The 12667-nt window shown below is 39.7% G+C and overlaps 1 protein-coding gene across 2 annotated transcripts in view; it reads left to right on the forward strand.

The window, feature by feature from the left end:
• The window catches only part of SYNE1 (spectrin repeat containing nuclear envelope protein 1), a 465933-nt gene that overhangs the window by 300047 nt on the left and 153219 nt on the right, over positions 1 to 12667 (forward strand). For both annotated transcript variants that reach the window (XM_058663996.1, XM_058663829.1), the window contains 3 exons: positions 645 to 785; positions 6728 to 6895; positions 7109 to 7270. In XM_058663996.1, the coding sequence (XP_058519979.1) occupies positions 645 to 785; positions 6728 to 6895; positions 7109 to 7270 (471 nt within the window). The remainder of the gene's footprint in view (positions 1 to 644; positions 786 to 6727; positions 6896 to 7108; positions 7271 to 12667) is intronic.

Raw genomic sequence — 12667 nt, forward strand, 5'->3', positions numbered from 1 at the left:
GGGTTAGAAGATTCTGAGCATTTATTTAGTTGTGTTTTTTTTTAGCTGAGTATAGAAGTGCATGTACAGCCTTTAGAAGAACAACTCTTAAGAAAGGAGAAAATCCAAAATTTAGCTTTTTGTTTGCAGAAATAAATTTCTGACATGTCACTTCTGCACCGTTCTTTATTTCCCCATGCATTTTGCCTCTCAATTGGTTTGAGTGTTTTGGTAACTATGGTGTTTTCCAGTGCTAAGTGTGTTACCTCCTGTGTGCCCTGCCTCAGGTAACTGTCCCCAGGCCCTTTGGGCAATACTTGACTTTGGGTGCATATGTCTCCAGAGACGATCTGTAATCTGAGATGTTTATAAAAGGCCTCACTTTGTTTTATAGAACCTTAGACATTCATAAAAAGGGGGTGGGATCGACCATGCTTCTCAGTACTCTTAAGTGCTATGCTCCCTGCATCTCTGTTTGTTCATTGGTTTCCAGCATCGTGTTCCCTTGAAGACAGAATTTTAAATACCAAGACACTATGTAAATTTGAGTCTCCATGTTTCTAACTTTGTGCTAGAATGTTCTTTTTTGGCCTGTGCCTGAGCAGGTCTTTTGTTAACATAGCTAACTGATTTTCCTGTCCTTTGGGCTACATTTCACGTGGCAGATGACTGCGGGTCGCTGTCACACTTTGCTGTCACCTGTCACTGAGGACTCTGGGGAGGAGGGAACCAACAGTGAGATCTCCTCTCCACCCACCTGCCGTTCCCCTTCACCTGTGGCTAATCCAGAAGCTTCTGTTAACCAGGTACTTCCCTCGTGCTTTTGTTCTAGCTGGGACCTCTGGGAGAGTGCAGGACTCCATTTTCTGTTCTCAGGAAGCTGTGGATGGGACGTGCACACCTGCACTTTGTTCCAGAGCCACACCTTCAGTTGTCGGAGGTGTACAAACGGTGATTGCCTTGTGAGACTGCTTGCTCACTGTACCGGCTCCTGTCCTGACCTACTGAGATGAGGAAACAATAAAATAAAATAAAATAAAATAAAATAAAATAAAATAAAATAAAATAAAATAAAATAGGCCCTATAAATTTTGGTTTACAAGGGTGTAATAGCTATATTTTTTAACAATTGCATGCAATGGGATCCTGCATCCTAACAGAGAATGAGAGGTCTGTCTCAGTCTTGCAAAGTTACACAATTTCACAGCTACCTTAGCATTCATGAACAGAGTATTGACATTTGCTAGCTCAGGTTCTACAGATTCAGAACTTCCCTCCATTATATTATACTTTTCTCTTATGAAATCATTGTGAACCAACTTAAAGAGTATTTACCATTTAATGCGCTGAAATATCTAGTTAATGTGATTGCTCTTTCTTCTCTCTCAATAATCTTACACTTTATTTCCTAGCAAACAGAGATAAAAACTGGCTATTGATGAGATCCCTTTTAGCGTGCAATATATTCAACATAAATTCTGCTAAACTGAAGCGCTTACATGATACTGGATACAAATAAAAGAGTTATTTTTACAATAACTAATGATCTTTAGTGTATGTTAATTAGTACTATATGCATAGTTACTATGAAATTATGTGACATTCAAAAGGATTCAAAGATATTTTCAACAAAGGAACACTGAGCAGAACAGATGTTTTATAAATTATGTTATAAATCATATTAATTTATTTTAAAGTGAAGCATTTAAGTAGTATTTCTCTGATACAGAGAACTTCTACTGCTGCACAAAAATAAGACAGTATAAAACTCAATGAAAACTTCAGACAGCAGAGTTCTCTTGATAACAATCAGTGTAGCTCAAGGGAAGCTATGAATTCACTGATTTATCAAATAAATTTGAAGCACTTGCTAGGCATAGGACCATGTTCTGGGCCATAGGGGTGCAACTGAGAATGACTTAACAGTGGCCAGTCAACAAAATGCTTACAGTGCAAAGAGGAAGGTAGATGTGGGACAAATAATAGCAAAAGCCATAACAGGAAATTAAAAACAACAATAAAGGAGAAATCCAGGGCCCTATGGGGAACTTGGAAACAGTCCTGCAGTTCCTGCTACAAAAATAAGTAATTACTCATTCTTTGACCATATGCCCTTCCTGAGGCCACAGTTGTTATGTGAGTCAGAGAAATTGGCCTTTGGTTAGCTAATTACTATCAATAAATGTACATTCTATACAGCATGCTTTGTGTTCATAAAATATTCTAATTGCACAATGCTGATCTTGATGCTGACACTGTTGAATGACTATGCTTTTGGTGAAATTGTAATTCGCCTGCTAGCTGCTGCAAAGCATCTGACTACACATATGAGAGTTCCCTGTGACTGATAAAGTATGTATTGTATTAATACTGAATGACAACCATTAAGGCTTAAAGCTGAGTAAGATGGTGCTTGGTTTTAATCCCCATTTGATACCATCCTCCTTTAACCATAGGAAAAGAACACTTGTATCACATTATTATATTGTATCACATTATTCTGCATTTTGGTAGCAACGTCTTGTTTAAATCCAACAGCTTACTCAGAGGAGGCAGTTAAAAGGCAAGCATATCATTGGTGTTTCTGAAACCAATGGATCTGTCATTTCAGCCACATGTTATTCCTGTATAGTAATATAAAATGTGTTGTGCTGTATATTTAGTAATATGTATTTTTGTATTTGTAAAGTTAAATTTATATATGTGTGTGAGTGTGTTATTGTCTGTGGTTTCAGAAACCCACTGGGTATTGGAATGGAAGGAAGGAAGAGTGCTCAGTAGAGTTTGGACAGTGGTATGATGGAGAGAAATACAGAGTGTTTTGGGAGGCCAGAGAAGAACCAGACCTGGCTGGCTTCAGGCACAGCTTAGGAAGAGCTCTGTTTAGGTTGGAGGGAGCTGTACTAGTTAGGTGACTGGAATGATTTCTGGTGATGACAGATGATAAGTTTATTCAAGCAGAAAGACATGTGGGAAGATACAGAGGCAGGAAGCAGAATGGTTCTTCAACTGCAACGAGTTTGGTATCGTTGGAGAAAGTAGATTTGATGAGAAAAGATGGATGCTGGAACCAGCTTCCAAAGGACATTGACGAAAGAATAAGATCCTCATGCAGAAGTTAAGAGTAGATATTGGGGAAATTAACGGCTTTGTGTAGAACTGAGTTGGACTACTGATCTTGATCAAGGTGGACAGGGCAGAGATAGACCCGGAGATAGAAAAGCTACTTAGGGACAGAAGTTACAGACCTGGTCCTTTAAGGTCATACAAATGGGAGACACAGATCAAAGATTCGACCTGGCCCTGGAGAGCACCTTTCCACTTAAATGAGCCTGTGTGTTCTCTGTGAGAATCACTGTAGCCATGTAGTCACCATGCCTTCTGGCTGGGAGCAGAAGCCATGGATCTGAGCTTTCAGAAAACCTCTCTATCTTAATGATGAGCTAAGCCAAACTGGACAAACCAGACTGAATGCCACAGGCAGTTTACAGGCTGCTTATTCACAACATTTGGGTTAGGAGGTCACTTTTGTAACGTGGATCCTGGCAAGAGTAGGCCTCCATGGAACCTCATCAATACTTGGCAGTGAATGGAGAAGGAGAAAAGAAATTGAAAGTGAATTCCAGTGACTGAACGATAAATTTATTATTTTTTGTAATTGATTTTTCATCTGAAATTCCATTTAGAAGACTTGCGTTTGGGGCATAGTCCATGAAAAAGAGGAGATATGATTGTGAGGCTTAACACTGACTATTAACTGACTGGAAAGCTGGAAGAGAACACAGTATAAAAGTCAAGTGTTTCTCAAATGGGACCCTATTGAGAGGACAAGAGAAAGGCTGAAAAATTATCATTTACTAGCCGAGAAGCCATGGAAGACTTTGGTGACAGCCATGTCAATGCAGGCTTCACAGTGCAAGCCCTAATGGGTACTTAGAAGTGGCTGGAGGGTGAGAATGTGAACAGATGAAGGAACCTCAAAAGTTTTTGGAAAACAAAATAAATGGATGAGCCTACTAAAACGAGGAACTTTTGAATGCGGGGTTCAAATGCACAGAGATATCCCTCATACAGAAGTAATCTTCAAACATTTCATCAAAATGCATAAATAAAAATATGCATGAATTTCAGGTAGTTTACAGCAAAACAAGTGTATCTTTTGATTCCATTTTCTAAGAACACTTTGAAGAACCGTCAGCTATCTACGTACCACCCTGTTACAAGATACGAATGTACTATGCACTGTCAGTCCTACATACTGGATTATGTAGTGACTGGCAGAAGATGGGAAATGAGAATTAAGACAGTGTGAGCAAATGTGTTCTTGGGAAATGAGCCATCACAGTGTGATTGGTAGAATTTTCTAAAACCGTGATATCCTCCAGGAAAAAGAAAAAAGATTTAAAAACACACACAACGTGAATTTTATAAGTTGTGGTCAATGCCAGCCTGGAGGGAGTGTTAGTCAATTGAAGCCCTTGAAACATCAATTTATGGGATTTTCGATGTAGGTGGGAGAATGGTCCTTAAACAGGAAAGGATAATTCAGCATATAGACAGAGTTGAGTATTTAGAAGCTGTGCAGTGTTATTTTGATGCTTCCATTGTAACTGCAAGCTCATGGACTCTACAAAGTAACGTTGGACTGCGTTATTGGGATTTTCATAGTGGGTGAAATAGAATTTAAGGAAGTAAGAGAAATGTGTGTCTTGGCAAGAAAGAGGTTTATGCCACTTTAGACACAGTGAGAAGTATGTAGATGTTGGATTTAGTGATGACAGCATTGAACATGTGGAGGAACATGATGAGGTACATGAGGGAATGTCAGTGCATTGGAGCCCATCGAGGACCAGAAAAGACCGTAGTGATGCACACAGAATATAGAAAGGGTTGAGGGTGAGGAGAATCCTTTAATAAATGTTGAGGACATATCTGCATGCCTCAGCCACACACACACACACACACACACACACACACACGCAGAGGGTGTCTGGTCACTGTCACTCACAGCTGCACCGGGATGCAGGTTGTAAGCAATGTGCTGCAAGGATCAGGGGCGCATACACAGGGAAGTCCTGCTGGCTTTCAGGCATGACTATTCCCAGTCTGAACTCATTCCATTCCATGGTAGCCCTTAGAGACAACCTCCCCAGCAGCAGGCCCCTTCCTGCTCTGGCTTTATTTTCTGATGTTGCTAGAAGCTTCTTCCAGACTTTTCCCCATGGTTATCAGTAAGTCGCAGTTATTTTAAATTGGCATAATTATTTTTAACAGAACTGTAATGGTAGTGAGGTTTACCAGATAATAATCATAGAATATAGCATTGTTCCTCCAACTAAATTTCTATTGAAATGTAGACAGATAAATGTGGAAACAATTGAAAATAATATCAATTATACATATTGATTTGGCATATTTCATTGTCATTATTAGCAGAATGCATAATGCTACTTACAAGTTTTTAAATTAGAAGATGATTTATCATTTATTTTAATAGATTTCATCTATTGATCCAGGAAATGAATTCAAAGAATCGCGTTTTGTTTCTCAAAACAGCTTTAACTTCCCCATTACACTTTTATTTAATATTTCAATATTTAACATATAATTCATCCATAAATCAGGAAGATCTTGCTGCATCTAAAAAGCTACCTGCTGTCACTTTGATTTTATTTAAAGCTAGCACAGTAAGAGTAGTCGTAACCTTGGACTGTACCTTAAGCAACGTTTTAGGAACTGGATCGTTTCTGTTCTCTTTTGGCTGTATCAGTTCATCAGTCCTTAAATGTACACACACCAGTAGATCCTCTGCAGTCCCTTGCCAAACGGCTATTAAGATTAACGTTTTCATCTTGAAATAGTGTTTTTTTTTTAATATAAACCAAAATTCCAAAGCAATTTGAATGTGCTTTACAGATTCTTATCACAAGAATTTGCTAACTTTTCCTGGCGTGCAGTCCCACAAAGAGCTTAAGCTTTTAACCCTTACCTCTGCATGGCACATAGTACCCAGAGTACATGAATCCAGACCTTGGGAATCTAACACAATGCTCTCACTGCCAGGACATTGCTGATTTTTTTTTTAATTATTTTGCATTATGTGACAGTTTCATAGGCTCCGGGAATCCCCCCACCCCGCCCTTCCCCACGCCCCTCCCCCCTGGTGGATTCCTCTACCTTGATGCAGTATTACAGTTCAAATTCAATCAAGATTCTTTCCTTGCAAATGTATCCCAAGCATAGAGTCCAGCTACTTATTGTCCAGATGGGTTGAACAGTGTCTTGGGGAGACCATTTCTGGTCCGAAGTTAGAGCTGGTAGAATATCATCCCAGTCAATTAAGAGTCCCAATATAACATCAACAGCAATTTGCAACATTATGGAATTGACATGGTTTTGAGTAACCAGTATGTTAAAAAAAACAAAAAAAGCAAATTCTTAACCACAACCTATGATTGACTCATTGACATTTCAATTTTAGTTTATATACAGGACCGGCTGCTATATACCTTAAAATGGCTATAAGGTACCATTCAGCTGTCTCGTGTCTATTTCATTTTAGTATTTAGCCATTTGTTGTGTTGAAGTATAATTTTGCTGATCTTGGCAGATTTTAGGATAATCTAGACTGGCTTGTAACTCTAACAAGACATTTGTCAACAATTAAGGTACAGAACATTTTTTTGGAGGGGGGGGTGTGCAGGGAAATCCTCAGCACCATGGTGAGGAGTGACTAATCTTTGTGCAGGACATTGCTTATTATGAAGCCTTGTCTGCTGAACAGTTAGAGACAGACGCTGCCAGGATTCCTCCCAGAGCGCCAGCCTCGCAGGGCTTCTATGAACCAGGACTGGAGCCATCTGCCACTGCTAAACTGGGTGATCTGCAGCGTTCATGGGAAACCTTGAAGAATGTGGTAAGTGCTTAAAACATGGAGTGGTTCAAACCCCCTAGACACTGATCACCTCAACAATGGTCTTAGGAAATTCCTGCAGAAAGTTACACATCCAGTACACAGTTGAGCACACTCTTTGGGGCCAGTGGTAAAGTAATGAGGAAAGAAATGTGGTAACATGGGAGATAAGGGCCTAGCTAGCAAACAGTTGGTAAGATCCTTTTGCCTGTTCAGATCAGCGAGAAGCAGCGAACCCTGTATGAAGCTTTGGAACGCCAGCAGAAGTACCAGGACTCCCTGCAGTCCATCTCCACGAAAATGGAGGCCATGGAGCTAAAACTCAGCGAGAGCCTGGAGCCCAGCAGGAGTCCAGAGAGCCAGATGGCTGAGCATCAGGTAAAATTAGAGGTCACTTCTGTTGTTTGCCTGCTTAAATAGGTGCACTCTGGTGACTGGTTGACCTATCAGCCACATGTTTGGGAGAGCAAACTGATACTGCTTTTTGCTTAAGCAGCTGTTACACAGTGAGCCAAGTTCCGAGGCATGGTTGTTTCAGGGAGTGATCTCTGAACAGAAGGTAGGAGTCCAGATCTGGCATCTAACGGTGCTACCTGCATTCATGCTACTTTTTAACTTTTATTGCACAAAACTGTATTTCCATACAGTTGCCAGCTTGTTTTGATTCTGTCTGCTTTCTCTGGGCCCACACTTGCCCACTCTCACTTAAAGGAACACATCTCAGACCACAGTGGGCCAAGAAACAATTCAAGAACAAGAGGTTTTAGGTTCTTGTCTGTAATCATCCCTGACTTACCTTTTTAATTTAATTATGTAAATTTCAGCTTTACATGAAATACAATTATCACATTAACTTAAGTTAGAATGCATCAAGCTAAACTATATTTTAATGAGTGTACATATATTAAAATCTGGTTTACTTGACAGATAGTCACATTTATGAATTCATGATCATATGTGTATGCTATAACAGAGTCTAACAATTCTGAAACATGAATTTACCTGCATAGTCAGTTACAAAGATATAAGGAAATGAAGACTGTTCCTAACCAAAACCCTGGGAGCATGTGACAGTGCCAAAAAGGCATGGGAAGAGATCATTTTAGATGTTAATTAATGGCTATAAAAGCTTGGTGTGATGGACGTATCCATCAAGGGCAGAAAAAAAAGCTATCAGCTGCAAAAGCACACGTCTGCTCCTTGTCTTGTCTTTCCTCTGCAACTTCTGATTCCGGAAGCCACAGTAACTTAGGCTGCGCCACTTGTTCGCCTATGTAATCAGATACCATTGCCTTGTTTTGCAATACAGGACCTTTCACTATACAAATGAACACGTTTCGTCTAGAGATGCAATGTTGAGACACAGTGGTTTCAGCCTTGTGACACTCTTGTGACTTCTTCAGATAGAGATTCAAGTGCATAGCCTCCGTTTCCACAGCTTCTTTAAGGACTCCTTTCAGATCTTTCTGCTACTCCTAAGTCATCCGTATCAGTCTTGTTTGGGGTAGGTGCACAGTGACCTCAGGGACTAGGTGACATAGCCCTAGTGCTGTCCTCTGAGCTCCCTCTGACCTCCCTTCTAGAGGGGCCCTGTTATGCCATAGCCATCTTTAACCTATGTGCCAGTTTCCTAATTGCTAACACCTCCTTCTCAGCTGAAAATACTCTCTCTGCTGGCCCAATGTGTTCTCTGGGGCTTCTTACTCTTGTTCTTTCTATCCAACCACTACCTCCCATCTTTGTTTCATGGTTCCTAGCGAATAGAGCACTTTTCTCTATTTTACTATAGCCCAGCAGACCAATTTTCATGGGATCACTTCAAGGGTTCAAAAAGATGTGTCAGGGCCAGGCACTGTGACAGCAATGAAGGAGCTACTTCGGGCTTCTTCTGCATCTCGTATCTGAGTGCCTGGGTTCAAGTCCCATCTCCTCCTGATTCTAACTTCGTGCTGGTGTGCCCCCAGGAGGAGGCATGCGATGGTTCAAGTCTTTGTGGCTCTGTTACACACTGGGAGACCCAGATTGAGTGCCTGGTACCTATCTTTGGGCCAATTCCTGACTATCACTGGAAGATCACTCTTTCTGTCTCTCTCCCTCTCTCAACCTTCAAATATAGAGAAAGTATTAAACATTTTAGAAAAAAACATATCATCAGTTATCCAAAGGATGAGCAGAATGATTTTGAGGTTCAGACACTCAGATGATCAGGAATAGTGACCCAGAGAAAGGCTCATTAATTTGCCCTTTTCTCTCTATCCTCAGGTCATGTTCAAACCCATCACCACTGTAGGCCAAGTGACTGACCAACAGATCCCAAAGACCCTTCCCTGGCCCTCCGTTAGGCTAAGAATAGGAAAGAAAACGAGCTCCTGGTGGCCAGTCCTGACATTTCAGACTTCCAATTTGAAAATGTTAGGCATTCCAGTGAGCATCACAGTTTGGCCCCAGAAGAAAGAATGAAAACACTGAATTTTGTTCAAGAGATTAAATAAACTCCAAATTTCACAGTAATGCTATATGTTACAAACGAGAAGTGAATATGTCTTGTCTTTTCATTAAGGCCAGTCACAAGAATCTGAGCTCTTTTATATTGAGGGAGGTGTGTGAACTTCCATTGTATCCATAAGGAAATGGAGCTAACTCATTGATGACCAGTCATTGGGGCTTAACAGTCCTATTAGTGATCAAGTAAGAGTCAGAGAAATATCAATACTGTATACTTTTGCAGTTTATCACAAGTGAAATTTTTTTCCATCTGAGCTAGTTTTGCTAACTTTTGCTCCCGAAACAAAATTTTAAAAGTTCTGGGACATAGCTGCCCACATAAAAAGCTAACAGAATCACAATATCTAAATTTACTCTTAGCTTCTGCAGTGGCACTTTCAATGTCGTAGAATGATTGTGGAATTACTCTTTCTAAATTTCAGTCAACTATGGGTGAGAAAGTCTAGACTACTACTTTTTTAGGATTTTCTAAAAGAATAATAGAAATATCTCACTGTTATTTTCACCACAACATTTTACAGAATTAAAATTTCTTTACAAGTATTCCTCCAAACATTTGTTTAAATACACTGAGATTGAGTAGAGTGCTATGTCCTATTACCCTCGCTGAATGGTCTGATGGATTTAATTCCACATCTTTTGTACAGCACTTAGCTGCTCTGGCTGTTTTTCTGAGTGTTCAATCCTCTGAGTTCCACCTTCACTGTCACAGTTGCGGACTTCTGCTTCTTGGGCATGTGTTGTCTTGGTTCAGTGAGTTCAGTGGCAAATAATACTCAGAATGCTGAGATTTCTCTGCTTTTGTTTTTCAGTACTAAGAGTAACAGTGTGAAAAGAATTGTGTCATGTACATGCTTCTGAGATTCAACATGATTTTAAATTTATCTTTGTTATTGAACTTGACGTTTTGCTCTATCGTAGCTTGTCACTGTGAGGATGTTCAAGGTACTCCTGTCAACCTTGTAAAAATATTGTATGCACACCCTGCTCACAATTACAAATCATATATGCAAAACTATGCATTTCTTCTTGCTGTTCTTATGAGTTTGTTTAATATTATTTATTGTGAAGTCATATATAGAGAGGAGAGACAGAGAGCAAGCTCTTGCATCCTATGATTTACTCCCCAAGTGACCACAACAGCTGGAGCTGAGTTGAGCCAGGAACCAGGAGCTGCTTCTGGGTCTCCCACGTGGGTGCAGAGTCCCAAGGCTTTGGGCCGTCCTCAGCTGCTTTCCCAGGCTACAAGCAGGGAGCTGGATGGAAAGTAGAGTGGCCGAGATTAGAACCAGCGCCCATATCATCCCCTGGCATGTTCAAGGCGAAGACTTCAGCTGTAGGCTTACTGCGCTTGTCCCTGTGTTTATGTTTTGAGTCAGATATTGAAGCATAGCAGGCCACCAACTCATGGTCTCAGAGTTATAGGACTACACAAATATCTCACTGCTGGATTGCTTATTTTTTTCCAATTGAGGTGAACATAAACTGAATCATTTTAAAGGGTTCACGTTAGTGGCGCAATGTTGTATAACCACCACTGCTGTCTGATTCCAGAATTCTTCCTCACTCCAGGAGAAAAGCCTGTACCCACTGAGCTCGGCTCCTGTGCTTCCTCAAACCAGCCTAAGCATGATCAGAGTGCTGCTGCTAGCAGAATGAAAATAGACAATTCTAGGATTCCTCAGCTCTCCGTTCCTGGCTGCACAATGTTTGGAGAGCTATTTCAGAATAGAGTGGATTTGGAATGGAAGCTGGAGGCTTTACTGCAAGCCTGGTTTGCTAAATCAACTGAAATTAGATGAAGCCTTAAAAATATTTTTAGGTTTTTTGGTTGCTTCATGACTAAGATATTAATTTGATGTAGTTGAAAGTAAAACTAGTTCAACTAGACATGTAGAACACCTCTGCATTCAAGACAAGCTTAATCTATGGCGTAGAAGCATCTTTCAGGGTCAGTTCAAATTACCAGCCCTGTACAGAAAACAGAATTATGGTTGCAAGCTAGAGCAGTGCAAAATAGAGAGAGATTTAGCCAAGGCTTTGAAGAAACACCAGGTGTGGAAATTCAGAATGGCAAGAGGGGTCAGTAAGATACACCAGTACTATAAATATGTATGCCAAAGTGTGAAGGAGGGCACGAACTTGCTACACCATCACAAAGTGGCTCTTTCCCTGTTTTATAAAGAAGTAATAGTGCCCAAAAAGAGCATAAAGTAGTCAAACTAATTACAGAAATATTTAAAAGCAGACCAAAGATGTGGACCTTATGCTTCTGTCAAATCCATAAGAAAAAAAGATTGATTACAAAATAATAGAAAATAATTTACTTTGTTAAAAATTACTTTGACTAGATTTTAAGAGGGGTCAATGCATATATTTGATGCAATTTGATTTTAAAATCTCAGCAGTTTTTTAGTTCAGGCTGACATACTAATTCTGGAATAGACATATTAAAAGTGTATGGAAAAATGGGTATTGACAATGCAAGGCCCAAGAAGAGCTGAGATACCTTGGAAGAGGATGGAATAAGTTGAAGGTACATCAAGAAGATAATGTGGAATTTGGATTCATTGACCAAAGCAGTCAGTGGGACAGAATTAATGACCTCAAGGAGCCTCAGAGATAAAAACACTGTTCCTTTCTTATGACATAACATGAAAAAACAATGGGCAAAAAACAAATACAATAATATGGCTCACATCTACACCACACGTAAAAATGATTTTTTATTTTATGTACTCTTTTATTTTACTTCTTTTTATTATTATCATTTTATGATACAATTCCATAGATTGTGGAATTTCCCTTATCCCTTCCCCAATTCCCTCCTCCTTCACTGAGTTCGCTTATATCATTACTATAGGATAGTTCTTCATACACTGTCATATGTCCATCATTGCCGGCGTGGACAATGGCAGAGTCCAGCATCCTATTGTCAAGATATAGTAAACAGTTTCATTGGGAGTGTATCTTTGTCTAGAAGTAGAGATGCATACTGCGTAGTATGCTCACATCTGGATATGATAGTCTCTATTACACAGTTACTATATATCCCCTTAAATGAAAAGCCATAATACAAAATCAACAAGAGGAAGAAAAATAGAAATTTACAATGCCATGAAGTTAAATAACATGCTGCTAGATATGATAGTCGCCATTACACCGTTACTATACATCCCCTTAAATGAAAAGACACAAAACATAATCAACAACAGGAAGAAAAAAAAAGAGAAATTAACAACACCATAAAGTTAAATAACATGCTAATAA

This window comes from Ochotona princeps, chromosome 1, assembly GCF_030435755.1.
Source record: "Ochotona princeps isolate mOchPri1 chromosome 1, mOchPri1.hap1, whole genome shotgun sequence".
In the NCBI taxonomy this organism is placed as follows: domain Eukaryota; kingdom Metazoa; phylum Chordata; class Mammalia; order Lagomorpha; family Ochotonidae; genus Ochotona; species Ochotona princeps.